At 48.3% G+C, this 27538-nt stretch overlaps 1 protein-coding gene across 3 annotated transcripts in view; it reads right to left on the reverse strand.

The window, feature by feature from the left end:
- KIAA1671 (KIAA1671 ortholog) overlaps window positions 1-27538 on the reverse strand; it is an 89269-nt gene that overhangs the window by 8033 nt on the left and 53698 nt on the right. For all 3 annotated transcript variants that reach the window (XM_019538672.1, XM_019538674.1, XM_019538673.1), the window contains 2 exons: window positions 7516-7634; window positions 767-1022 (listed from right to left, as the gene is read on the reverse strand). In XM_019538672.1, the coding sequence (XP_019394217.1) occupies window positions 767-1022; window positions 7516-7634 (375 nt within the window). The remainder of the gene's footprint in view (window positions 1-766; window positions 1023-7515; window positions 7635-27538) is intronic.

Below are 27538 nucleotides of genomic sequence, written 5' to 3' on the forward strand. Positions count from 1 at the left end.
ACCTTCCCAGCAGCCGCCAGCTCCACCACAAACGAGGGGCGGAGAAGAGTGTAAGAACCGACAGCAAGCTCTCTCCGGTACCTGCCACCAGTTCAGTACTAGGAGAGCAGAGCAACTCCCATCCAAGAGAAACTAGTACTTCCCAGCTGCTGCACGTGGTGGGGACACGTGCTTTGTTTGTCCGTGTGCTTCTGCAAAGCAGTAAAGCTGAGCTAACTGCGCAACTAGAAGCTCTGGCATCTGCATGCCTGTGTTGTTCAGGGGACCTTTGACTGCTCTTTGGAAATGTGATTTTTAAAAGCCTGAAGAAAGATATTCCTACTATAAATCAGCCAAACAGCATTAAAACCCAGCATCTGTAGCCTTTAAATCCACATTTCTCACAGTGCTAAGAGTACGAGCCATCTGTATCACTTAACTACACGGTCTCTGCAGCGTACAGTTTCCATTTCCTGAAGTCATTCAACTCCTCTGCTATAGCCCATCATCTTGGAAAAACGGGCAATTGAAGCGCAGCTTTAATAAAGCTAAGGCAAGATTTACTCACAATTGCTGCCCCTTCAGATTCTTTGGGTGAAATTCATTCCCAGAAACCCAGTGGCTAGGGGAGTTGGAACGACTTGGCTCTTGAAAGCGTTTTGCACAGGAAGTTGGGCACCAAGTCGGAGCGGATAAAAGGTGGTGCCCGGAGGAGCCGAGCGGGCAGAGGACGCTGATAAGCATGTTCCTCACCATGTGGGTTAGGTACTTAAGAGTTACGACTTACATCGATGAAGGAGAAGTCCGCGCTTTTCTCATCGGGGTACAGGTCTGTGGGAGGCGCTCCATCAGTGCCGTCGGTTGAATCCATGTCTGTGCTGGACTGGTCCAAGCTGGTGCTCCTTTGGTCTCTGGAGGAGGACTCTGGCTGGTCAATTGAAGAGGCTGGCTCCGTTTGAGATGAGAAAGACAGCCGGCTATTTGGGGCTTGCTTTCTGGTTGAAATGACATTGTTCTCTGAGGAAGGAGATTCAGGCACGAAGCTGCAAAACAAGAGGACGAAGCTTGTGAGGCAGCTGGATGCATGAAGGCACGCGAGAACGTTTTTAGGCAGCAGCCTTAGGGACAGACAAACACAGACAGAGGCAGAGACCACCCGGTCCTAGAGCAGCTTGAGGTCACAAGAACATGTGCTGTGGCACACACCGAAGCCAAGTCCTCTTTCCCAAGCCCCAGGCCAACCATGGCCTGGCTGGGGGCAGAGAACAGCAGCAGGCCCCGCAGAGTTACGGGTCCCTTGGCCACGGTCCCATGCCAGCCCCCCAGCTCCTGCTCCACGGGACAGAGGGCCGGAGACCCAAAGTGCTTTCTGCAATAGGACAGCGGCCACGTAGGACCCAGGCTCGGCACGGCCGCAGCGGGTGGGCATCTCAGAGCAACATCACACCACACCTACCGGGAGCCAAGCAGGCTAGCGGAGAGGATGTGAACCACCACCACTGCAAAGCCGTTTTACCCCCGATGGCCTCACTTAAGGTACTGGGTTTCCGCAGGGATGCGGGATGCAGGAAAAGAAACACTGAAGTCAATGCACAGGGTTCTGTATTCAGCAACAGTCGCCTTCACACCCACGTGCACAAGCACCCGCACCCGCACCCACACGGACAGGCTCCGGGGAAATGACCACACTGCCTTGAGAGCCCAGACAGGCTCCGCATTAGCAGCGCAGAAGCCAAAGCCCCGATGCTTTGGGACCAGGGCACATCTGAAAGGAAAGCAATGTCACCCCCTACCCACAGCCCCACGGAGCAGCGTGGCAGTCACGACTCCGGGCAGGGTCTTTTATCAGGCGCTCCCATTAGCGCGTGCAGTGACTTGCTCGCCTCTCTCATCCTCTGCCAAGGGGAAACGTGTCTAGAGAAGGGTTTGTTTTGGGGCTATTTTACTATAATGCACGTGCCCCGCTGTCCATTCATGTGTGAGAAAGCAATCTGCCCAAAGTTCCTTGTCCGGGAAGTGGAAGGCGGTCCAGTTTGCAGCAATCCGGTGGGATTTGTTCTGCTGTCCCACCCGGCCCTTGCTCTGCCCTAGGAGGCTCTTTGAAGGGCCCGCGCAGAGATGGGCAATCCCAGCATCTCCCCGCACAAAGAAGAGCATAACTTTTGCAGAAGTGCAACAGGCTCCCATGGTCTGGGGGTACCCGGTTCTGCTGAGAGTTGCTGAACTACCCAAAGGAGGGGCTCATGTCCCATCCGCCCTGCCTTGAGAGCTCCCCTGCGACTGAGACATGCGTCGTTTAAGAAATGCTAAGTTTTGTGCGGTGCCTTCTCCTGTCTTTAGCTGCCTTAAACGTTTGACCTCTGCAGAGAAACCCTGCTGGGCTGGTCCCCCACAGGCAGCCAGTGCTGGTTTAACCGCTGGAAAGGACCAAAGCAGCGGTGGGCTGGAAAACAGCAGCCTCCGTTAGGAGACAACAGGATGGGGGGGACTTGGTTAAAGGGGTCCAGAAGCTGTTGTGGACCTTGGCAGGTGTTAGCACCCCTGGGGCCTACCTGGGCTAAGCAGGGGGGCAGCGCACGGCATTACGTGCTCAGCACCGCTCACTCCCGCTCAGGACCCTGCCGTTCGGCACTAGCTCAGGGGTCTGGGTCCTTTCACAGCACCCGAGGAGCAAGCCCCAAGACTAGAAGGGGATGCTCGCCCTTGGAGAAACAGCCACTAACTCCAGTCTCATCCTGCCCTGCAGTTTCCTGCGCTGGCTCCTCTCGGTTGCGCTCAGTTCGTTTTGCTTCTACATTATGAATGCTTGGCCTCCAAAGCAGCCGTTCTTCTAGAGAAGGGCCTCTCTGCTACAGCCCAGGCGGTGCAGAGAGAGACCCACCCAATGCAATGCACTGTATTAATTAAAATCAAACGAGGTGAAGTTCACCCGTCGAGCACCAGATGGCCCTACAGCCTCGAACTGGAGCCGACGGGCCTTGCAAGCAGATTACTTTCTGCCACATGCGCTTCAATAACAAGCGCCGAGGTCTTCCAGGCCTGCTTCTCATCATTGCAAGACATCAGCATGATCATCCCAGTCCTTTCTCCTGACGTGCTCGGCAGAGGAATGACTTAGGAGACAGGGACAGGAGGCTCATGCTGGTCACTGCCCCCCGTGGGACAACACAGGCTTGGTCCACGCTGCGGTGGAGCAGCAGGCATTAAACACGCAGCTCCGTGGGAGGGGCAAGGGGGGCTTGGCGCAGGTTTTTATTAGCAAAGAGGTGGCTCTGACTGTAGCTGCGGATAACAGAGGAGCATCCGTGGCTCAGTCGCTTCTTTTCACAAGAATCCTTCAGTACTAAGTACCTGCTATTTTTAAAAGCTACGGATCTTAAGCTGTATAGATAGGATTACTGGCACACTTTTAAAGCAGCAGCATCCAGTCCTGACAGTGATGACAAGCTTGGAAGGAAAACACACAGGATTTCGTTGCTGGGGGAAGCGCTGCGGCTATTAAGAGACAGTACGTGTATTAATTTCCAGGTCGATGACGGCTGGGGAGTTCTGCACAGAGTTTCCAGCATGTAAATGGAGGAAATGCCTCTTGCCTCTCTCACTAGCATCCCCCCAGGCAATTAAGAAGCCAACTAATGAGCTCCAAAGGGAACATGGTCTGCTAGTCTTTATCCAAATGGGGGGTATCACTCCTTCGAGCATGTGTATGAATGCAGGGAGATAAGGAGTTTGAGACAGGGCCCCTTAAGCTACATTTTAGAGAGAGATCTGTCCCAATTTGTACGTCTTGAAAGATCTGTGCTTTCTCAAACCCCCAGACTGAAGCCGAGGCAGCGTATGCAGCCTTTCAAACTGAAATGACTTTAAGTCAGCAGTGCTAGAAAACAGTTGCCCTCCTTGGACTCATACTAATTGGTGGCTTCCTCATCACAAACCTTTTAATGGATTCCCTTTTAGAGGCCTTGTACAATGATAGCGTCATTATATTCTAAGCACTGCGGTGTAGCTAATCAATAAGAACATGACAAAGATGATCCTTGCTGTCCCAAGAGCATGAGGCAAAGGAGCCAAGTCACAACTGTCAAAACAGAAGCAGAAGTCATCCCCTCGCCCCTCGGCACCACGGGGTCCCGTCCACAGCGTCACCGAGTCAGCAAGCTCTTTGGGCTAAACCCTGCATATCCTATAGTTTGGGCCAACAACGTGCTGTATGCACCTTTTGCAAAAAGCTCCTCTGAAAAATAAATCTGTCAGCTGTACAAATAAGTCATGTCGTGCACACCCAAAGATGCACAAGAGGCGATCCACAAGAAGAAGTGCAACAATTTAAGTTCAACGTTTGCTTTCATGGTGAATTCTGAGTCCTAGTAAGATGGTGCTGAGGTGCTATATGGATACACATGTGGTTTGTGTGAAGTTGTGCAACACCACCAGTGTAATTCAAGAGACATCCTGAACCCTGCTTTTCCCTTCAATACCTCTGAAATGTATTGAAGGGCTCTCTGTATCCGCACAGTGCAAATAAACAGCCCCATGTACCATGAGTGCATTGAAAGCCTGCCGTTATGGATGATAAAAGGCGACGTTTGTCCACTGTAACTTGCTGGTCATGTATTACTTTCCATTTCTTTTCTAAACCTTTGTGACAGTCCCTCACTTCCAGTTACTCAGAGAAGGAGAGAGCTAAATGATCACCTGCCACACGGTCACAACACGACAATCCCATGACATAATAGCCGGCATGCTCTCTTATAGGAGACACAGAATCTGCCTCTCTGCAGCCTATTTTCATCTAAAAACAAGCCTGTTCTTTCTTACTACGGACTAGCACTGGGGGAGCTCACCAGAGAACAGAGGAAGAGGTAAATAAAACATTCTCTCTGTTTAAATGTGGGGGGAAGAAATCAGACTGCCCCCCCAAGACTGACCCATCCCCGCCTGTTCTAACAAGCTCCCTGCCGCAGTGCGCTGCAAATGGCGTGCTCCTCTACCGAACTAACTCAAGCAGCACTTCTGTTCTTGCAAAAAAGGCCCGTCCATCAAGTCAGGGTCTTGTGAGCCTTGAGGCTACATAGTCCCTAATTTTGCCTTGATATTCCCACCTTGCCCCAGAACAGAGAGTCAGAATCTCGATTTTCATTACAGAGGCCGTCGCTAGCTCTAAGTGTTCAGAGATGGCCTTGAGACCAGGAACAGTGCATCTATCGATGCAGCCAGAGCCTCCAGCTGACTAAAATACGACCAGAAGCTCTGGCCAGCAGACTCTGTGGCCCCGTAGCCACAGAAACTAGCCAGTGCAGTCTGAGTGCTGCTTTAGGTTGCTGCATCCCCCCACGGCTGCCAGTGGGCTGCTCGGTGAAGTAGAATGACTGACCCATGGATGCTTGGGGCAGTCCCCATGCAGCGCTGGACCTCCTGCCCCTTGCTCTAGGCTGAGAGATTCCCCAGGGCATGCCTTCCCAGCAACTGAGGTAGTTGCCAGCAGACGTCAGACGGGGGCAGGAATCTGGCCCGGAGGCTAGAGAGAGCCATTAAATCCCATGCAGACAGAGCGAGAAGCTGGAAGCTCCCAGGACATTCAGTATGTTTTTGCAAAGCAGAGAGCAGGTGTAACCTTCCCAATGCAGCCAGTGCTATGCAGGTGACCATGAGCTCGCTGCTGCAGCATGCAAAGCACATATAAAATGCAGGAGAGCCAAGCACCATTGACGCAACAAGGCCCAGCAGGGCGGGTATGAATCAGGAGCACTAGCCCATAGGAAAATAACCCTAACCCAAAGGGAAGGCTGCAAACAGGCAGATCCAAATCAAACCTAGGGGTGGAAAAAAAGGCAGAGAGCAATGAGACAAGTTAATGATTTAAAGCTGAAGCATTTGCTCTTTCTAACACACACTAGTTTGATTGTTCAGACTGAAGTGGACAAACACTACCCTCACTTTTCAATCAGGTTAAGAGTATAGTTAACTCTCACCCTCCACCTAACGTAGGGGCTTGTTAAACCAGCAGCAGCAACAGCTCCCACCTCTTCCCTCCAGCCCCCACCGCAGCTTTAAAAAATCTAGACAGTGAACAGAGGGCATAACATAGCTTTAAGTATCCCAAGCAAATTCCCATTTTAAAATTCATTATTGTGAAGTTGGCTCCTCTCCTATTCAGGTGCTGCGTCCTGAGGTCAGGACCCGGTGCTCCCACTGCAATGGATAACAGAGGCCAACCCAAGGCACCTAGGGAGATACCTGGCAGCCCACTAGGACATTCCCCTTCACACCTGGCTCTGTTTAATATTTTCTGCTGGGAAAACGAAGACTCCAAGGCTCGGGGCCTGTCTAAACAAGAGACAAAAGGTCACCTTAAAAATGCCAGCACTGGTTAACCCCCACGGCTACAGTCCAGCTTTGGTATAAGCATGCAAACGTTCTTGCCTTTGCATCTGACAGGGATGTTCCTTGGCTGCTGGAAACGGATGTCACTGAAAGGGCGGCTATAAAATACTCAATTAAAGTTTCACCTTCTGAAGAGATTTAGATGTTGGCATATCATTTAGTCATCCCATCAGAGCCTCTCAACCATAAAGCGCGCCTGCCTTAGCAAGCGATAAAATATTTATACTGCACATCTCCCAAAAGAAAACACAGTCTGAACACAAGCGACATGAGAACTACCAGCAGATTTCAGCTAGAAGGACATAAAGGAAATTCAGAGCTGAAGCCGTCATGGCCACGTTCTGCCGAAGAGCTTGGGTTCGGTGCAACCTGGTCCGAGGCCAGGGCAATGCCTGAGGCCAAACAGGCACATGAAGGAGCTTTTCACTCAGTGGAGCCCAATGGTATTAAAACGAAATGCCAATGGTGATGAGTATCTTCAGCCTCTATCTGGCTGGCGAGCAGCTAAATTATAACTGTACTACTTTACTTACGGTAAGCTAAGACTGGGAACACCTTATCACAGCATAGGCAGTGACCAGGACTGAAACAAAGTGCTGGAACGGCTCGCCGCGCTACTGTTTAGGATTTGCTGTGGCTTTTATAAGCAGATTTTGATCATCGCCTTCTGTTGCAGCTTGGCTATTTAGACAGTTGTGGGTCTGGTACCGGAACTGACACTAAAAGCTGGGAGGAAAAATCTAGTGTGCAAGTGCCTTGTATAAACACCTTTGTCCACCAGAAAAAGGAAATCCAATTTTACAAGAGGAAAACTTCATAAAACCATTGTAATGCTCCAGGAAAGCAGACATCCCAAAACTGTGCCGCCACCCCCCAAGCCTGCAGGTCACGTTCTGGTTACAGTCAGAGAAGTGCGTGCACAAGACGGGCAACAGCCCCGTTCCCTACGTGAACAAATCTGCTCAGTTTATGGGACAAGGTAACTTTTAAAGTGCCCCGAAGAGAGAAGACTGGATTTATCTTAAAATGTCACAGAAAAGAGTCCACTGCCCTGCAAGCGGGACAAACGTACTGGATGGGAAAGAGAAGACGCAGCCCAAGGTAGACAGGCCCCACTCAGGTGGCAGGACCGTCCGCCTGCCCCCGTCCTACCTGTCCCCACTGTGACGCTGCTCACTCCAGGTCCCATACTGGCTGTCAGCTTCTTGGACGAGTGCGTCTGTGTCCTTTGCCTCGGGGGGTTGTCTGGCAAAACACTGCTTCAGCTGATCCTGAAACACAATAAAATAGACACGCTGTGTTATTCCTTTACCAGCCTGGTTAAACAGTTTACCGAGTTAATTTATGTGAGCAAGTCTTAGACCCCCGGGGCTGAACTGTGCCTCTGTACAGACGCTTAGACAGGAAAACTACCGTAGTTCAAACCTGTGACCGCGGTTCCGGGTGAAACGAACACTTTGTGGGCAAATCAGAGGGGCGCAAAGCAGGCACCAATGACCTTGTCTGAATAACTCCAGGATACGTGGCGACAGCTAACGCATCTTCATATTTAATGAGTTAGGAAGCAAGCTGGGGGCACGTCCACGTGAACGCTGCAGGAGATGCTCGGCTTCCCGGAGCTGGGAGCAGAAACAGCACAGTCTGCCTCGCCTCATCTTCTCCAGGGAAGCATTTGGGTTTTTGGAAGAGGACATGCAATCCCCCCCACCTTTCCTCTTCTCTCCGCAGCCCCTCAAAGTCAAACTCTCCTGCCTAGCAACGGCCCCGCCGGCACGCACAGCTCTCCGGCTCGCCTCGCCCCGCTTCTGTTTATAAGGCAGCAGAATCACTTGATGCAGCTGCATTTCACCCACCTCCGGTTCTGTGCAGCAGCATCGTGATTAGGTCAACAGAAATGTGCAGAGCCCAGAAAATGCTCTTTGTTAATTAACTGCTGCTGCAAAGCCAAAAGCAGAAGCTGAAAGCTCACAGGGTAGGGCCCCACAATAAAGGCCCATTGTTTTTGCCAAATACATTTTTGGGGCATACCTGCCAAGTCCTAAAGATTTCTCCTATTCTGACTATTTTACTAGGCAACATCAGACATCCCACTTCTTTGTCAGCGTTCCTTTTAAAACTCAGCTGCTATTTTATTAGTACTGAGAAGTTGCTTCATAAATCCACAAAAGCCTTTAAAGTTAACAAAACATGTACAGGGGACAGCCTCACGTAGCAGTGAACTTGCTGCAGCCTCTGCCCTCCAGTCCTATCTGTCACGAGAAGCCAGTTATGTGGTTTCCTATCTGAAGCGTTCTCCGTCATCGTGCACAATGCCAGCAGTGCCGGATGTGAAACGGCACTTCTGAACGAGCCTCCACGAGTCGCTCTGGCCGCTTTCTATCCTTCCGTGCCTGCACCAGCCTGCGGAGTCACATCCTCGCACGCCGACACGCTGTGTCGCTGTTGTGACGTCCGTCTGGCCGCCAAGTGCAGGGGAAGAGAAGGTGCACGCGATTTGTGGTCATGGAAGCGGTGGGAATACTGCCTCCTAATCGCAGTTACCATTGACGGTTCCCTCCAGCATTTCATCATCAGAGAAATTCGAAATGAAAGAGTTTTGGGTCATCCTGTTCCTCCCTCCATTACTGAAGGAAGTGCCCTAAAGCAGAGCTGCGTGTTTCATCTGGTTTAGCTTTCTGATATTCAAATGATGGGGCTTCCACCACTTCCACATCCACAGTGGTTACCTGTTATGTTGTACGACACTGTAATTTCAATCATGAACTGCCTGGTGACATAGCAACAGGTTGGTGGGTTACCAGGTGGGACCCAGGGCTGGTTTCCTTTCTGACCGGCTGGTGCTGGGAGCAAGATGAAGAGAAGGAGTGCTCACTCGAACGCAGAAACCCCGGGGAAGGAAGAGACACGATGAGCAACAAAGAGAAGATGAGCCAAAGATATGGCTACAATATAGGGCCTTGAATAATCTGGACTAGGTAAAATGAGGGAAGGAAGAAAACATCTTTTAAGAAGGGAACGACACCGAGATACAGCAGCATCCACCCAAGTCACAGGTACTCTGAACGCAAGCACTACTCCCCCGGGACGCAGGCAGGAAGACCGTGAAGGACTCTGCTATGGCTGCTGCAGGCACGTCCACCCACTCAACAAACATTTTTAGAACAACAGTGTGGTTGAGCATGTCTTAAAGCGTGCAATAAGCTGTAGGGAAGGCAGAACAGATTCACACTAATAAGCTAATGCCTGGCGGCCCTGTGTGGAGCAGGTCTTCAAGAGATCTTGGGCCTGAAAGCTTGCAACTAAAGCATTGTTTTTGCAAATATCTAGTTGGGCTAATAAAAGATACCACCTCTGCCCCGGGTTCTGATTCCTTCCGAGGCAAACACCTCTCTTTCCATCTTCGAAGCAAGTTTAGCACCAGTGAGAGGTAATGGGAAGGCATCAGAGCGACAGCACCAGAGCCCAGAGCTTGCTCCGACCACAGAACTAAGCACAGGACACAGCAGGGGAAGTTTGCCCAGCGATATCACCCAGCTTGATCCGAAGGATCATTCACATTGAGCACCTGGCCTCTCTCAAGAAACTGCCAATGAAGTTATTGATTAGCGCCAGGCACAGTGCTGGGAGCTGTATGGGGGATATCTGGCCCTCGTGCACCAGATGGAGGCCATCTAACTCATTTCATGCAGGCCAGCCAAAAGCTGGATGATGGCAATGACTTGCAGTGACCAAAAATCAACAAGCAAGACAGCCTCTCTCCGCTATGCCCAGCCTCCAAGAAATGCTGATTTTTCTCACTTTGGAAGTTGGCGGCTGAACAACCAGCAAGCACTCCTACTTTTTAACACGCTCAGCAAACTTTATTTTTTAAATTTTTCATAGATAACAGAACTTTTATGCAGATGAATGGAGCACTGGTTCACTTCACTGGAATAAGTGGTACCATAGCCACTAATGTTCCCCAAGGACATTTTAAAGCGTCCTACGTATACATGATGAGAGGAGGGGAGAGAGCTTTACTACCGATTGTAAAACAGCAAAGTATGCAGAAGCCCAGGAGGGAAAAGCTGATATGGGAATCCAAAGCAAACCGCAGACCTCTAGATCACTCCCACCAAAACGCCGTCCACGGCTCTGATAGGCGCTACAGCAATCGGCGCAGAGAAAGTGACCAGCGGCTGTAATCCAAACTCCGTGGTTAAAAATTAACGCATGCCAGGACGCACTTGCATGCAATCTGTACACTCAGGCCTTTGCATGGGAACTGCTCTGCACCTGTGAAGGCCCAAAAGTTTCTTGTGGAAGTCGCTGGAAGCCACGTTAAGGAACGAATGCAACAGGCATAATTACGGGCAGGGCTGATTAGCTGTCCTCTGCTCAGTGACCAACCTGACTTCAACTCCGGTCATGACGGATCACCCACAGTCAGTGGGGAAGCCTGAGGAGGTAGCCCAGGTCTCAGACGCATGTGTTGGTACCCTGCACTACGGGCTGCAGTCTTGGGATGTTGCTGACTTGAAGCAGTGCTGGGCATATGCCCGAGGCAGAGCTGCCTGGCTCGTGAGTGGCATCTGTTTCCCGATCTGGAGTGCAAGGAGGAGGTGTGCCGTGTTTGCTGTGGCACTTCCTAGTGCAGTCCAGAGACAGGACAGACATGCCCAAAGGAGACATGTGCCTTGAGATCTTTTCAATGGTGCCGTGGGGTACCATGCAATGTCACCACTCTTCAGCACACGATTCAGAAGATAATCCCAGAGATCTCAAACAGGAATGCATGGCGTTATCTGACCTGTTGTGGACTTTGAGTTCTCTGCAGCAAAAGAATTGATCTATTAGTTTGCTGTAGTAAAAAAATGAGTGAAAAACTAAGCTGTGTTTTGTTTTTTTTCTGAGGGGCACCTAGAGCCTAACAAGGGGTGCCTTCAGCCTGAAAGGGCTGAGAGCCGCTGCATTAAACTCAGGGCTGGGCTCCCAGTTCCACTTTGTCCTCTTTGCACAAGTAAGAAACAAAATGGAGATCTGCTCTGGCCAGCTGAGAATCATCCCAGCAGAATTATGATCAGGTCCTGTTCTCAACAGCAGCGCAGCATGAAGTATTAAGGTAAAATAGGAATCTGAGTAAAGCCAAGGTATATAATGGAGTGAATTACCAGGGTATCAGTATATATAACACTGAATATCCTTGCCTTTCTCCGTTCTGCCCCGGACCTTTCCTTTTTAAATAACTGGCTCGTGAAGCTAGCAAGCTGATGTAGGGTTGCTGGTTGTAGCCATGTTAGTCTAAGGACATAGGCAGGCAAGGTGTTTAGGTACTAATGTAGACATTGGTGACAAACAGGGAGGGAATCGAAATGAATCCTCCTTTCAGAAGAAAAGACATGGGCCATACGTGTTGCAAGCATCCTGGACTTGCAGGAGACATGCACACTTGCCGCTATCACACGCTACTCCAGACTGCAGTGCTGCGGTGCCTGCGTTTAGTAGTGGGGCTGAGTCACCCATTGAAGCGAGATGGTTACTGAAATTAGGCATCACATGCAGACATGTTGGTTCCCCCCTCTTGCATTCCTCATGCCAAATGACAGCTCCAAGCGTACACATTTCCTCTTGTGGGGGCGATGTTCATTTCCATGGCTGTTACCTTCAGCATGTAAAATCGGCAGAAGTAGATCACTGTGGGATTTCCTGGCTGTGCTGTTCAGACCTACACTAGTAAATCTCACAGCAAAAGGTCCGTGGGCATGCTGCGATGCTTGCCGACTGCACTCAAACGTGGCTGCCTCTGCCGGCGCAGCATCCTCACGGCCTCATGCTGCACCGGCAAGAGCCCCGTGGCCAACCAGGCAAGCATCGCAGTGTGCCAGAGGGCCCTGTCCTCACACTGCCTCGGGGGAACACTTTGCAGTGCGTTATGGGATACCACCACTCCTCGAAGGCAGTTCCAGGTTTCGGGGGTCAAATATCCCACAAGCCGCTCTTTTGCTTTTTGGTGCCGATTTCTCACTCCCCCCCCGACAAACGTGCAACGCCACCCAGACCAGCACAGCTCTTGTCCGACCTCGGCGCCTGGGCCTGCAGGGAGGGCACCAAAGCATGGACATTACAGCATGGACACTGCAGGGCAGGGGCAGGTCTGGGCCCAGGAAAGAAGCTCCACGGCTGACACAGGATGGTGCTGAGAACCTGCAATGACCGGGGGGCTGCAGAACTTAGCAAGCCAAGGGGAAACGTTTTTCCCCGGCTGGCATTGGGGACGTGGCAATACCAACCATGGCACATCCTCTGCTATGCCACGTCATGAAGCCAATGAGTTGGCAATTGGGCAGCAGCAAGGAAAGCCTGAAGCATCGCTTGTGCGGGCACGACGGGCCGAGGGAGATGTTTTATCACTAGGCTGCATCTCACCAAGTCCAAGATGCCCGTTGCTAACGCTGCATGCTGTTTCACGTAATACCTGGAAACCCAGGGAGGACATGCTGCCGCCCGGCAGAAGGGGTTGCGAGTACTCTGCTGAGAAGCCAGTTATTAGTTCTGCTCAAGACACCATTTACCTGGGGAAAGACGCCCAAGCATTCACTGACAGCTTGCCAGTGCCAGGTAGCAGGTTACTTTATAATTAATGCACATGCTGTAATTGGCAGGTTTCTGTTCATTTCTTTTAATGAGCAGGGCTACTGCTTTGGGGAATTTACACTTCTAGTATGAGGAAAAGAACACAAATTCTCGCTTTCTCCAAGCAGCGCTATAGCACGCGGTAATGCGTGGATCTCCTAACAGAAAGATGCTGACCCCCTCTGGGCTACGCCACGGGTCAGCATAGGCGCGTTCGAAAACTCACGTAGTTCAGCAACCAGCTCGTCACAGATGGCCAGCAAGTGCTCTGCTTGGGCAGCTCAACTGTGGCCTCAGCACCTTTCAGGTAAATCACACAGACACATCTCCAGGTTTCAAGTCTCTGTTCTGCCATGCAGAAAGTGGTCTGGAGCTTGCCACCTTCCGTTTGGCGGAGAATCTGTGGCAGAGGGATCTCCTGACTTGTTCCTCTATCCAGGAAAAGGTCCCCCATACGACACAAGTCATATTACCTATGCCCCGTTTCCCGTTCCACAACGGATGCACTCGATTCTCTCTCCACCACCATCAGGAAGCAAGTGTCCTTGCACACGAGCGCTGCCCGTACACAGAGCATCCTTCGTCTCAGAGCACCTCTCTTCATCCTTCACAGAGCATCTCCCTCGTGCAACAACAATGCTGCACGCAGCAACGTAAAGCAGCAGCTTCTACGACTAGTGTCAGACCTCAGTCTCACACTGCGTACGGAAACCTCCTTTGGTAGGAGTTAATGTGTCACACTTTTTCTTCCAGACCAATTAATCTCTTCTCTTCCTGGGTTGCTGCAGGCAAATTAACTCACTTCCTCAGTAGTGTCACGACAAACTGCCCGTCATTGTGGTCTCTGACCTTTGGAGGGGTCTGCATAACTGCCTGTGGAACAAGCCTTCAGGAGTCGGCCCTGGGAATATTAAATAACCAGGCTACCGCAAGACCTAAAAAGAGCAGCGTGACCTGCACGCCGGGAGACCTTGCGACTGCCTGCTCACATGTTGGTCTCTCATCTCCGTAATGTTGCAACCAGTGTTAATATGGAACAAAGTCAGAAGAAGATACTACTATTTAAAGCATTTTAGATCATGATACCACAGAGGTCCTACCAGGCAGGCCCAACTACTGAGACGCCTGGTTTCCAGAGGCTGAAGAACAGTCTGCAGTCCCCACGTGCAGGTCGGCATGTGCCCGTGAAATGAAACATTTCCTGCACCAATTTTTGCAGTCTCCCCACAGCCTATAAGGGGCTAAACTGCTGCTTCTGGGCTCAGCTCCCTGCTACCCCTTGCTAAGCGCACAACCTGCAGCAAGTCAATCCACTTCTCTGCTCCTGGGTTTGACCAGCTGTCAAATGATAATCATGATAAAATGATAATAATATGAAACCTCCTCTGCCAGGTCCTCTGAAAGGCACCATCATCAATGCAAAGTGTTATTCTGACTTTCCTCCTCACTTCTCCTGCTGGCTCGGATAGTCTTCTTCTTGATGCTTGCTATGTGATTTCTTTAATCCCACTCTCGCATGGCAAGCTAAAACCCTTGTGTAATCAATATGTGGAGACTGCTTATCACCTCACACCACTTTCTGCACAAAACCAGGCCGAGTTCGCAAGGAGAGCTGCATTTGTAGAGAGCCACAGCTGGAGGCTACGGCAGTCTTATCAGCAGACAGTGCAATTGCACAGACGTTTACATGATAACCCGGTAGTGAAGCTATCGTGGGAGTCCTGATAAGGAGCCTATCTTGCATCATAACACACTACGCAAGCCTCCCCGACGCAGACACAAGAGCCATCTTTGCTAATAAAGTTTCTCCTGCAAAGAGCGGGTGTAGAGAGCTTTCCAAAGCGAACCAAGCCATTGTATACATGTCATTTATCCTACAGGGGTACTTCTTGCTGCTGAAATTATGTGCGCACCAGCTCTCAGACCCCTGAAGGACATTGTTTGCTGTTTTCAGAAAGCAGCTCTTTCAAATAGACAAAGAATGAAAAAGCACCGTGTGTACAGCCTGCATCTACTTACAAATATTAGGACATGCCAAACAGAAACCTTTCTGGAACAACGGGATTGCCATGGCAGGTATTGGGGTTTGGGTTTTTTTCCCCATTTTATAGATTGAGGAATATGAGTGCCTTAAAGACGTGCAGGGCACGTGTGCACGGATTTCACAACTGACCTCCGAAGTGCAGCAAGGGAAGATAAATGAGATCCGTCAGATAAGCACTGATAAGTTTATCCCACTTATGGGGAAGTAATATCCTCCGGCGATGGCCCGTGCTCTCCGGACAGAGCACGGTAAACGCCGTCTCTCTGACTGCCCCGTCCCAGGCGCTGGAATTCACTTCCCAGAAGGGCAGAGCCTGAACAGCTCAGGCAACAAAGTGAGAAACTTGAAAGGTAAAAGGAAAGTGAGTGCATCCATTGTTTAAGAAGATCTCCTCATATGGAGGCTGCTAATTTTCCTGAAAAAAACTGCTGGAAGGAAGAACAGGCCCAGTCATTCTTAGGTTGTTAAAGGTAGAAACAGACATCACTTTTCAGTGCCTTTGTGCAGCCATAAAGGATTTCTGGTGTCACTTTTTGCCGCCCCAGAGATGTCCATACCTTGTCGTGCTACACTGTGGCCGCAACAAAAGACAGTAATAAATTGTGCCACTTTATTGCGGTGGGCATCTATCTGCTTTCTGGCAGGAGAGGGCAGACACTCTCCTATTGCCCCAGGCAGGTGCTTCTATGCATCCCAGGAAGTCCTGTGCAGGATCAGGCTGCTCAAGCCTAGGGAGCACCTGGCCAGCCTCCCCCTTCCAGAGACACCCCCAGAGACTGCTCTGAAACCACCTCTGGAAGGGGAGAAAGCAGAGATACTCCATCGCAGCCCCGGAGCTCGGGCTGCCGGTCACATTAACTGGCCAGCATGCATTTGCCATCTTGGGTCAACGTGGCAGGTAAGTAATGCAAAACACTAAACCCACAACGCTGCAGGAAGGCGCCCTGGAAAGACAGTCTCCTATTCCCAAGCAAGCGAACTTGCTGACTTTGCTGGAAGGAAAAGAAAAGATCATGAAAATTGAGTAAATAAGCACACTTGTGAAAATCATGAGCCCATATATATTCATCATATACTCTCAACAAATTTAACTCTTAAAATGAAAGGGTTGTTTCCTCATTCCACTGCCAAACGGCACGTAAAGCCCATCTCAGAAGGAAAGAGCATACGCACGCTTGCTCCAAGTGAGAAAAATTACCATTATGCATAAGACTTTTGGGGTGTAAATACCACTGGCCAAAAGGGTTTCCTGCATTTTACGCTGCTGCTGCAATAACAGATCCAATAACACTAAGAGAACAGCGCCGTGCTTTCTAAATGGAGCATAACAGTAGTTATCAACCGGAGAGCCAAGCAAACAAGCTAAGTCCAGGCTCTTTTCCTTCCCCTTATTCTTATGACAGAGAACCCAAACCCATGCTTCAGAAAGGAGAACTAAGGACTGCAGACAGCACCTGTGGAGGTAGGTAGATCAGGTGCAGGTAGATGCACCTTGTGACGGAGAGAGAACTGAAAGGGCAAAGGAGACCGCCAGCGAGGGGTCTCACCCCTCTTTTAGACAAGAGTGGAATGAGTGTGAATGAGGGATTTCTCTGATCGACAGTTCAGCTAGCTAAGAAAAATTTCTCCGGCCACCCACCTTTGAAACAGCCTATCGCAAAGTCAGCAGTCAATTCTAATCACTGGAGTCAGACACTAATTAGCCTCATTTTCCCACGCTTTATTTTTAGCTCCATGGGTTCTCAAAAAAAGGCAAGAAAATCATCTCAAAATGCAAGTGAAATAAAGCAAGAAGACTGGCCATCAGAAATTCTTGTATTGGTTTCTAGTTCTGACATCAAGCCTCTTCTAATGCATCTACCTAGAAATACTGCTTTGGCACGAGTCCATAAATGATTATCACCATAATTTCCAGTCCCTGAAAGTGATACACATAAGAGTTGTACTCCAGAAATGAAAAACAATCTCATGGTTGCCACCCTTTCCCAAAAAGCAACAGTCACTGTACAGAAAAAAAACAAAAATAGCCCTCACTTAACATCCTGCACCCCAACCCGCTGGCTGCACTGATGTAGGAGAGCATCCTGGCAGGGGTGACGGATGGAGATGATTCTCGATTGAGACAGATCTCATGAGTCAGAATCTGCACAGTGAGCTGCAAAAATAATCTTTGACTGCAGAAGGGACCGAGACACGGTAAGCAGCCAAAGTGACACCCACAACATGCCGTACTAAGCAAAAATTAAAAACAAAATCCACTAACAATAAAATTAATGGAAGCAATTAAGTACACAATGGAACAGGCTTTCTGTCATCTGTGCAGAGAGGAACAACTCAATCTGCCTCCTTCAGACTGGAATTATAGGCACAAACCAAAATGCTGACAAATCCTTGGAAAGACTTTTTAATGAAGTTGACTGTTGCACACCAGCAAAAGCTACTGTTTCTGGCTAGCCCGGGTGTATTCAGAAAACCCACGCACAGGGTGTAGTGTTGCTACTGGGACTGTGGTGGACCAACAAACCCTGCTTTAGCGTAGGTGACAGGAGAGGTCTCTCACGTCAATGCAGAAGCTACTTTGATTCTGCATTTGTTCCTTTGATTTCCAAGACTGAGAAAGGGCAAAGAACTAGAGGAAGCACAAAAGAAAATACCACAAAATTGTGTGCAACTACCCAGGAACCTAGAAGGCGGCGGCGGCTTCATTAAACTACATTCTCCAGCCATGAATCAAGCTGTGAGCATATGGCATAAGCAGAGCAGCCTATCTAAACCACAGGATCCATATACGGCATCAGCCGTTCCAAATGTTCTAATGGATGTGCAGAATTAGCTGGCGCACACAACTACAAGTGAGGCTGATAAGGAGAGAACAAGACCAGACAGTATTCATAGTTTAAAACTTCTCCCACTGCTGACTGCATGCTGCAGAGCTCTCCGTCTTTCACAGCTAATTTATTCTAGACAAGAACGCATGACCGGAATGAATGAGCACGGCAATTATTTATTGTGCTCAGAAAGGATGTTATGGATCATTTTTCCAGCATGTGCATACATACCTACAAAGTTCTGCCTCCTGATGTCACATTACAACTACAAAACACTAAACAACGCAGGGGAGGAAAGTCTGACCTGTAACTAGATTTGTTGATGAAACAATTATTCTTGAAACAACAGTTCTGTGCATCCTGTACCTGAATGAGACTGGCATTTAATACCAGTGCAGCAGGAACTCATTCCTCCAGGAGCTTCCTGCTCATGCAAATAAAGAACTGGATAGTTAATGAAGGATATTGTGATGCATAAAAAAACCCAAATGCGGTGGCACATAACATTATTTAATGTACTACTAGCTACTTATATACTTATACATCACTGCCTTACATGCATTTCCTCACCAGCCATCTAAATGTGCGCCTAAAACAGTCCTAATTTGTGCACTTTCATGGCTGACTGCATCTCACTCAGCATTTGCGTAAGCAGGATGTGGTGCAATTAGCCACTGTCGAATAAGCATTCTTGGGATCTCAAGAATCACAGTTAAAACACCAACTCTCGCTTTTGGCAGGAAGCGCTCACTATCCTTCATCTGCTCCTAAAAAGGGTTTGCTTTGGCCACCCTATGCAGAAAGACACCCGTGACTCTTCCACAAAGATGCGCCAACGCTTCCACGACCCACCGAATAGCATCTCTGTTACTGCACCCTGAGCCTTGGTGAGAAAAGCCAGAGAAGGACGGCAGAACGGGCCCCTGGAGTTTAAATTAATAATGAAAACTAATTGTCGTTTTGGACCAGTAACAAAACTATTATTTCACATACCAGAAATCCAGCTGACACGATATAAAAAGAGATGGGACCTAAAAACCTGTATTAGAGATTACAATAATTCTGTACATGCTTCCTAAGTATATGTGCAGCAGGTTGAAAGTCAAACTCTCACCGAGTCAGCAATTCTATATTTATACTCACTATCTGACGGGTTATTTATACTGTATTTATTATATATACTATTTTACTATATTTATTATATATACTTACTATTTGACAGGTTAGTGCTGTCCACAAGAAATTTGTCATCATTTACACCACTGCTGCAACTTTCCTTAAGACCAGGCAAGAAAATCCATGCATGAGATGTTTCAAAGCAGTGGCTGCTTTTGTTTGACATCCCCAAAAGCATGAAAGTCCCCACCCTCCATCTCCACCCTCCCAACACTGAGGGAAAAGCAGAGAAAGGATTCCCGGAACGGTGGATACTCTTGCTGACCTCATCAATGACAGCATTGTAAAGGCTGCCATCACACTGGAGATACAGGAAGACTTTCTCTTTGTTTTCAGATCCTGGAAGCATTTCACAAACCACAGAGAACAAATGTATAAAGTAGAACGGCAGCACCCTTTTCTATCCTGAAGGCACATTATTCATCTTCAAGAGATGGCAAACCCAGTAGACAAGACACCGGAAAACAGATAAAGGATTTAGTAGCATGATTTAAAAAAAATGTAATTTTAAACAGAACGGCAAACTATGAAATATCAGACCTGCTCAGCCTCCTATTCAGCAAGTCACCGAATTGTCATACGGACTGTCTCTACCGCCACCGGAAAAGCCGAGCGGAGTGAGCACAGATCCACTGCAGACTGTAAAATTTCCCACCTGTCTCAAGTCCCCTGCTGAGCTGTAGTGAAACTTGAGAGAACCAGCAGTTTCCACGTGGCAAGTGGGAACAATTGCCACTTCAGGAGTGCCTTCAGGAATGTGCATGCAGAAAACAGTGGCATGTTTCAACGGCTCAGGCGGCACGCTATCGAGAGGTAGACTTAAACTTAACACGCTGGTGACAAACTATTACAAAGTCTGAACCTACATACCACTAGACTTGAACACATGTGAAACTATAAACAGTTAATTCTCCCCTGTGCAACTGAATAGCTACCGAGCCCCACGGTGTAAAACATCCTGAAAAATTATAATATCAACCGGTACACTTCCAGTGTTGCTATGCAACCAAAGACCGTCAAAGCCAGACACGTTTTCTCTCCCCTTCCACTGGGAGCTGATAAGCAGCAACCAGTAGTGTTGCTAATGTTAGAAGTCTGCCAAATTACTTTTCTAAACTGCACAGATCAATTTAAAAGGGAGTAACTGGTTTGCCACAGCCTTTCCAATCTCAGCGTGCCGAGTCAGAGCATGTTTCAGGGACAAGCCTGAATTCAGGTAGTTTTCATAAAGAAGAAACAGTGAAATCACAGCACAGAGGACCTACGTTTATAGGCAAGACATCCGGGGAAGTCCCAGTTTTTGTCCCAATCGCCAGCCCGAAATAACTTGACCGCAAACCATAGTCTTGAGGTCTAGGAACATTTGGGAGTCAAAGGACTGAACGAAAGGAGAAAACCCTAAACCTTCCCCCAACCATAAAACAGGATCTGTTCCAACCGTCCCAGCCAGCCAGGAAGGGATCTCGGTGCCCTCTACATTTTTAAATCATTAAGCAGCAAACCTTTGGGGTTAGCTGGAGCATCCCTTCCGAGAAGGGGCAGGGTGTGGGGCCTGGCAGCACAGGTCAGGGGGGCAAGACCAGCTCCAACGGTGACCGTCAAGGAAACGTGCCATGCCTGGTCAACCCAATGTGGACGTGGAGGCAGCGCGACTTGGCTGGACAGAGGAGTTTGGTAAACCCCGAGACAGCCAAACAGTGGGGAAACAGCCCAGACTTTTGACCGCATAAAAGCTAGACACTGAGCATGGACTGGAGCTGCTCTTCCCTGTGGGGGCTTTTGTTTGCATTGAAACTTTGGGATGGTTTAATCTGATTCTGTGGGATATCTGTTCTCATCGAAGGCTTCAAGTCAGCCTCACTCCGCTGTGGGCGGTATAGACCGTTAGCTCAGCCTCTCATTCGCTTGTTAAACAAGAAAATGGCACGACGCGCATTAAACTGTTTATCAGCAGTCCTCAAAACCCTTGTTGCTATGAAAGCCAGGCTTAATCAGGAGCAAATGTATTGTGCTTTAGCATTGTGTTTCATATTAATCCAAACAAAGGTAATAGTTCCTTGCACCAATGTTTTCAATGGGCTCAGTTCTGTGCAGCTGTTAACACATGGGAAATTAAGTCAAAGCAAGAAACTGGTACAGCTGATTGCAGCTTTCAGCATTTTAATAACAGCAATAGTGACCACTGAGTAGGCCACACGATTTCCCTGCGCTGTCACGCTGCGATAAGTAAAGTATTTACACCACCGATATTAAAAGGGCAACTGCTCTACACTGCTGTGCACATGCTCCTGGCAATATTTTGCAGAAATTAAAAAATAAATAACTAAAACCAGTGTCACAGTCCTGCTATGCTGTGACCTGCTAACACACTGCAAGGGATCGGAGAGAAGCCCTGTCGGTCGGAGGCCCTCAATCTACCTGGAGCACGGCGCGTCTCCGCGGTTGGTGCCACACCTTATTTGAAAGTCACACAATTAAAAAGTCAGTGGGAATTAATGAAACACCGAGTCACAGTGATGTACCTTAAATTGCTGGAAGTGATAACACACGAAGTTAAAGCTGCCAGAACTTAACGCATTGCCTTATTTAGACGCAAGTACTACAGTTTATGTAGCTCTCTTAACATAGCTTCAAAGAGCAGGCAACTGTACCTACCACGAAGGGAAGCACTTAATTATGGCAAGGGGAAACTTACAGCAAAGGCGGCTCTAAAGCTCTCACTCGCACACACTTTTCTGGTTTTTAGGTCTCATTGTTCCTCAAATTCCTCCCTCTAGGCATTCACTGGGCATTATTTCTTAGACATGAAATGCCAGAAACCTTTTGCCACTGCACAGGAAAACGAGACGGATCCCTTAAAAATCTTCAGATCTTCTACTGCCAAGGCAGAACTGTTTGTACCTTAACCAAAAATACTCGAGCAAGCTGTGCTACAGATTTAACAGCACGCTTTTAAGCTTCAGTTTATTATTTGTATCACAGGAGAGCTCGGAGGCCTCCTCTGTGCCAGGAACCGCAGATGCCCAGGGTAAGGGATAGCTCCTGCCCTAAAGAGCTTATAGTGCAAACAGGCAGGAGAGGCAAAGGAGAAAAGCCACCAAGAAGTGCAATGATTTGCCCACGTTCGTGGAGCAGAGCCAGGGACAAGACCCAGCTATGCCTTCTCCAAGAGGCCGTGGTCTCGTTCTGTTTCGGGCTCGATTCTTCAATATGCAGACAGCCTGGTGACTTGACCCTTGCAGATCTGCTCTTGTAGCTGTACTGGGCCAAAGGGAGAATTAGGTGGCCCTTTACTGCTCTCTGTCAGTTTTGGCTGCAATAGAGAATGGGGCAGAATGAAGCTACACGGACCCAGGCTTATCTACAAGCTGCTTAACTCAGTGGCATGAAAGCCAATTAATGCCTTTGCTGCTAAGCTTATAATTGTGCGCCATCAACCTTTATTCTGCAGTTCAAACTTCAAAGGCTACACACAGACCATCATTTTCTGTACCCTGGAAAAAAAGAGAGTAGCTTAGACCTGCAGTGAATGCTCTTCCTACATTCAAATACAAAAATGACGTGGTTTCAGTGCAGCGCTGGAGAAGAGATGGAGGCTAGCCGGAGATCAGTGAGGAAACAGAACATACCAGGTTGATCCCAAATGCACAGAAGATTTTAATGCCTCCCCCGGACTGATGCATTATAACCACCAATAGGAAAACTGAGCAGAATAGAGGGAATGGTGAATTCTCTGCTGCATCGATGCAGCATTAGAAATGAGCTTTTCTTTGCAGCCTTGTGCAGTATAGCTCTTAATTAAACAGTCGCCCAGCCCATTCAGTGGGGATCATATTCTTGTTTAAGCTTCAGGTTCAGACAGGTTTATAACTCCCCATTAATTGTTTTTCAAACACGTCTGCAGTGTATTTATTTGCAGTTTACCACAGTACCTTGTAAGGAGAGCTGTGGGTGGCTGGAAACGGGGAAGATGTCTCTGTAAATAGCTTCAATAGACCGGGATTTCTTGAGGCACCATAAACAGTCATGTTCCTGACACGGTTGATCCTCCGGGCAGGATTCGTTTCTCTTGCACAGACATACAGCATATATTGTTCAAGGAGGGCAGGGCAGGGAGGGAGCTCTGCAGGGAATTTCAAATTAAATGACCACATTGTCTGTATATTTGTTCTTGTAAGGGACTCTGAACCTGCACGCATTTCAAACGCACGTTCTTCTGCTCCCACAATTTAAAAAGAAATTTTGGACAAAACCTTCCAAACAGGTTTTACAGTGGAAGTGCTGGTGGGACGATGCACCCCATTCTTCAGCCAAATAGTGTCGCCGCAGTCACGGTGAGCTCTGCCTTAGTCTGGTCCATCACAAAGCGAGGCAAGACTCAGACAGGTAAATGATGGCACTGGCCGCTTACCACTTCCAATTAGAAGTGGCCGCATCATCCTCATCCAAAAATTAGTGGTCCAAGATGGAGGAACCACCTCTACTGTGGAGGCTCACTTCCATGCACAGACACCTCTGCCAATAAGCTGAACTCACCGATTCAAGCAAACATACAGTGCAGAACGAAGAGGTCGTTCAGGTCAGGCAGTCGCCCATGGCTGGGCATGACACAGGCCACATCACTCCCTCAACTTCGTCAGACTTCACTGCTCGAGCCCAACAAGCCACTGGCACTCGAGTGGACCATTGGTTTGACTTGTTGGTTAAGCTCAAGCACATTTGCTACATAAGTGCATTGCACTAAATGACCTGATGGAAAACATGTAGGAGAAAGCAAATGACGACTGTGCACCAGGATAAACGCAGGCCGAAAATCCAGAGACAAAAATACCCAATGACCTGTGGGTACACAGCTCTCAAGACAGGCATTCTCACTCCAATCTCTCAGTTTAATCCTCAATGGGAATTTCCAAAGCACCTTTCACAGACGAGGCTATGAGCTTCATCTCATCGATCTACTGGGTACAAAAAATCATGGACTAAATGCAGACAGCACATTATAAACCTGCCTGCCACCTGATAACCCCAGGTAATCTCTCCACATTTGACCAGCTACACTCCATCACCAGGTCCACATTTCCCCCCACACACACACACACCTCCCTGTCTTGCATCTATTGTCTCCCATCCCTCTCATCCTCACTGCCATGCATTTGCATTTTCAGGCCTGCATTTTACATACTGGTTTTTATTCCACCCAGGAGAACACCAGACACCAGCAGACTCTCCCTAGAAGAAGGGTGTTTGGATCCAAAAACTTGCAAAGAACAATTTTTCCAACTATTTAGTTGTCCTAATAAAAGCTATCACGTTTACCCAAAGAACCTTGTTTGCACAAGCAGGCCATTTAACCTGCATAGTGCCGAGGCAAAAAATGAGCTCTGGTCCCTGTTTAGGGCCTTTGGGTGTTACCACAGTAGCTCTGATAGTGGTATCAATGAACTAGGACTCTGCCAGCGCCCAAAATGCAGCACGTTCCAAAGGAGGGAAAACCCTTACCACGAAGGGCACGGAGTTATGCCCTAGGAGCTGCAGCAGGAACTGCCCAGGAATAAACCTACTGCTGGGAGGAGGAAAGGGGACAAGGCGCATATCCATATGAGAGGAAAGCTAAAAGTCCGACTGGAACGCACTGGCACTGGGTGGGCACGACAGTAGTCAGCTCAGGGAATTTCAAACAGAATAGCATTGTATTATAGCCCTAACAAAAATATCCAGAGCCTGTTCTCCTGCAGCAAGCAGGCGCAGCTCTCATCAGCACTAATGGAAGTTGGCATGAATAGCCAGAGAGGCTCCGTTACCCGTTTAGCTGGATTTCAAGGGTCCCAAGGAAAGCAGCAGGATTAACACTGTAATGCTAGTAAGGACATGCATTTACCGACATTAAGGACCCCATGCTCGGAAACGATGCCTTCAAGTGGCAATACTGCATCCTAGAGATTCTTCAACAAAGCTGGATGTCTCCAGTACAAGACGCTAATCCTGAAACACTTGTTTCCTGGAAAAAATCTCTTTAAACTTAAAACAGGGATAAGTTGGAAGAGTGAGTGATAAGCAAAAATTCCTGACTTCAAATAAATATTTGACTGCAAAAACTAGATGGTGCTCCTTGCAACATAAAACAGCCAAAGCACTTGAAAGAAATTCTAAGAGGATAAAACTGAGACGACAGAAAAGAAGTCACACTTGGAGTTATAAAAGGAGACAGAGCATGCACAATGTTCAGTGAAAGAGAAAACAAGACACGTCCTTATTTTCATTACAAGAAAATTACCACAGCCAGAATAAAAAGTATGTATTTCAATTAGCATTTCTGTTCAGTGCGCCTCATTTAGGTCTCGCAGCTAACTGCATATCATTTTCTAGCAGCTTTTAAAAAAATACGGAAAGAATGAGTACTAGTCAAGCCCTCTGTTGGGTGTTTAGCATCATTATGTTTTTGTGCAGAATGATGAAGCTGATCAAAATGACTTAAACTACCACATTTACAACTATCCTACATGACAGCAAAACACAGAATCAAACACCTTGCAAAGGAGTCTTGCTATCAACACAGCTAAAAAGAGTCTAGCAAAAAAGTCCCAGGGTAGTACATTTTGTATGGCCTCGATTTACACTGCCAACTATGTTCATGGCTTGATAAACAGAAGAAAGACATTATTATGAGTGAAAAACCACGGACTGTGTGTGTTGGGTCTTGCATATTCATTAATTAAACAGATTTACTTTGTCATTGTAAAGGTTCATTTACTCCTATAGAAAAGAAAGACAACCAACTCATTCTAAGAGCATGCCTTCTGCAATTATGCTATACTCTGCAACATTTCCCTGCAAATGTAGGTCTCGACTAAGTTGCAGTCTTTGAGAAGAGTGAAAGAAGAGGTCTTGAAGGGAGCGATTCACTGTGGTTTGCTGGGCACCTATTAGTATAAAAAATATGCCATTAAATAATATGGTAGGTAGACCCTGAATTGCCAGTACTGGTCAACTGCAGCAAATGTAATAAAATAATTAAATCCAGGGCAAGCAAGGTAAGTTGTATTCATCTGCACGTAGAAATACTTTGTTTTGGGAGGGGAGGGGGCAGAACATAGACTATCCACATTTTTCCCTCGTTAATAAAAGAAGGGGGGAAAAAATACCGGTGCACTAAACCAGGCATCTGACTGCAGAGGGAAGAAATGATTCCAAATGCTTCCATGTGATCTTGAGCTTCCTCCGACCGAGCCAGTGTCATTCACTTCACTACACAGTGCAGCCCACTGGGCTCAAACTCTTACACAATTATTGCTCCTGGGGGCACGCTCACTGTACACGTGGCTCCAGACTCCTGTGTCACACGTCTCGCTGTGATGTTCCTGAACCTCCGCCACCTGATTTCAGGAGAACCACAGTGCCAGACGGAGACTTGACACACATTTCGGAGCTGGCGTCTGCACCAGAACCTTTTGCTTAGGAAAAGAAAGAAGGCTTGGGGTGGGAGCACCCACGCGCTCATCTGTTTCAAGTCACGGAGGATGAAATTCCCACTCTCCTTTTTGTCCCTGCTACGGCCACGGGCTAACGAGAGGCGCACAGTGGAAGCCTCTGCCCAGGCTGGGAGCGCGCCCAGTGTGACAGCCTGAACATGCCCAATCTGGATCGTGTTCTTTTGGCAGGATCCTGCTGTCTGAAGATTTCGTTTTTCACCCCCTATAAAAGAAGGGCCGAGTTGAGAGTTCACTTATTCTCAGCCAAAAAAAATCCACGCAGACTTTCTCCCAGCCAGGTACACCTCTCCTGGCAGGATGTTACTTCAAGGCTCGTGTTTGACTTTGGGGTGGCTTTAGAGCCAGGACAAACACTTTTGGAAAGGGAATCAACTTACGTCAGGCTACCACAGCAAAAGCCTGTATGCTTGGCCACTTCTACTCAGCAACATTTGGGGAAACACAGTGAAGAGCTACAATTACTATTTGCCCAATGCATAAATCCCCCAGTTTCTCCTGAATGAAGATGTAAACGTATCTAGAGGGATCTTTTTCAAACAACAGTAAAGGTGCTGAGGGCCTCCAATTGCAAATTTTATAAAATTTGGCAAATTTGCTTAGCATTGGATAAATACTCCTCACCCCTCCATCTTGAAAACCTGGACACGGGTGACTTGGAACGCTATTGCAGAAACCAGAAGATAACATGGGACACAGATGCATCACAGGCCTCACACTGCTCGTACTGCACACCCAAAACCTACTCTTAACTCCATAGTCATCTAGTAACCCTTACTCAAAAGTCAACTTTACAGGAGTGTCGGCTTAGCTTTTTCACTGCCGATCCATTTAAAAAGCAACATACAATGGATATGTTGAATCCAGGTGCTCTTGGTTATCACTAAGGGCTCATCTAGTCTTATTATGTGTTTCACAGATTCATCGATGCGAGAGTCAGAAGGGACCTCAACAGATCATTGAGTCCAACCCCCTGCCTGGGCAGGAAAGAGCGCTGGGGTCAGATGCCCCCAGCCAGATGCCTATCC

This window comes from Crocodylus porosus, unplaced genomic scaffold (genome assembly GCF_001723895.1).
Source record: "Crocodylus porosus isolate Cpor-Errol unplaced genomic scaffold, CroPor_comp1, whole genome shotgun sequence".
Taxonomy (NCBI): domain Eukaryota; kingdom Metazoa; phylum Chordata; order Crocodylia; family Crocodylidae; genus Crocodylus; species Crocodylus porosus.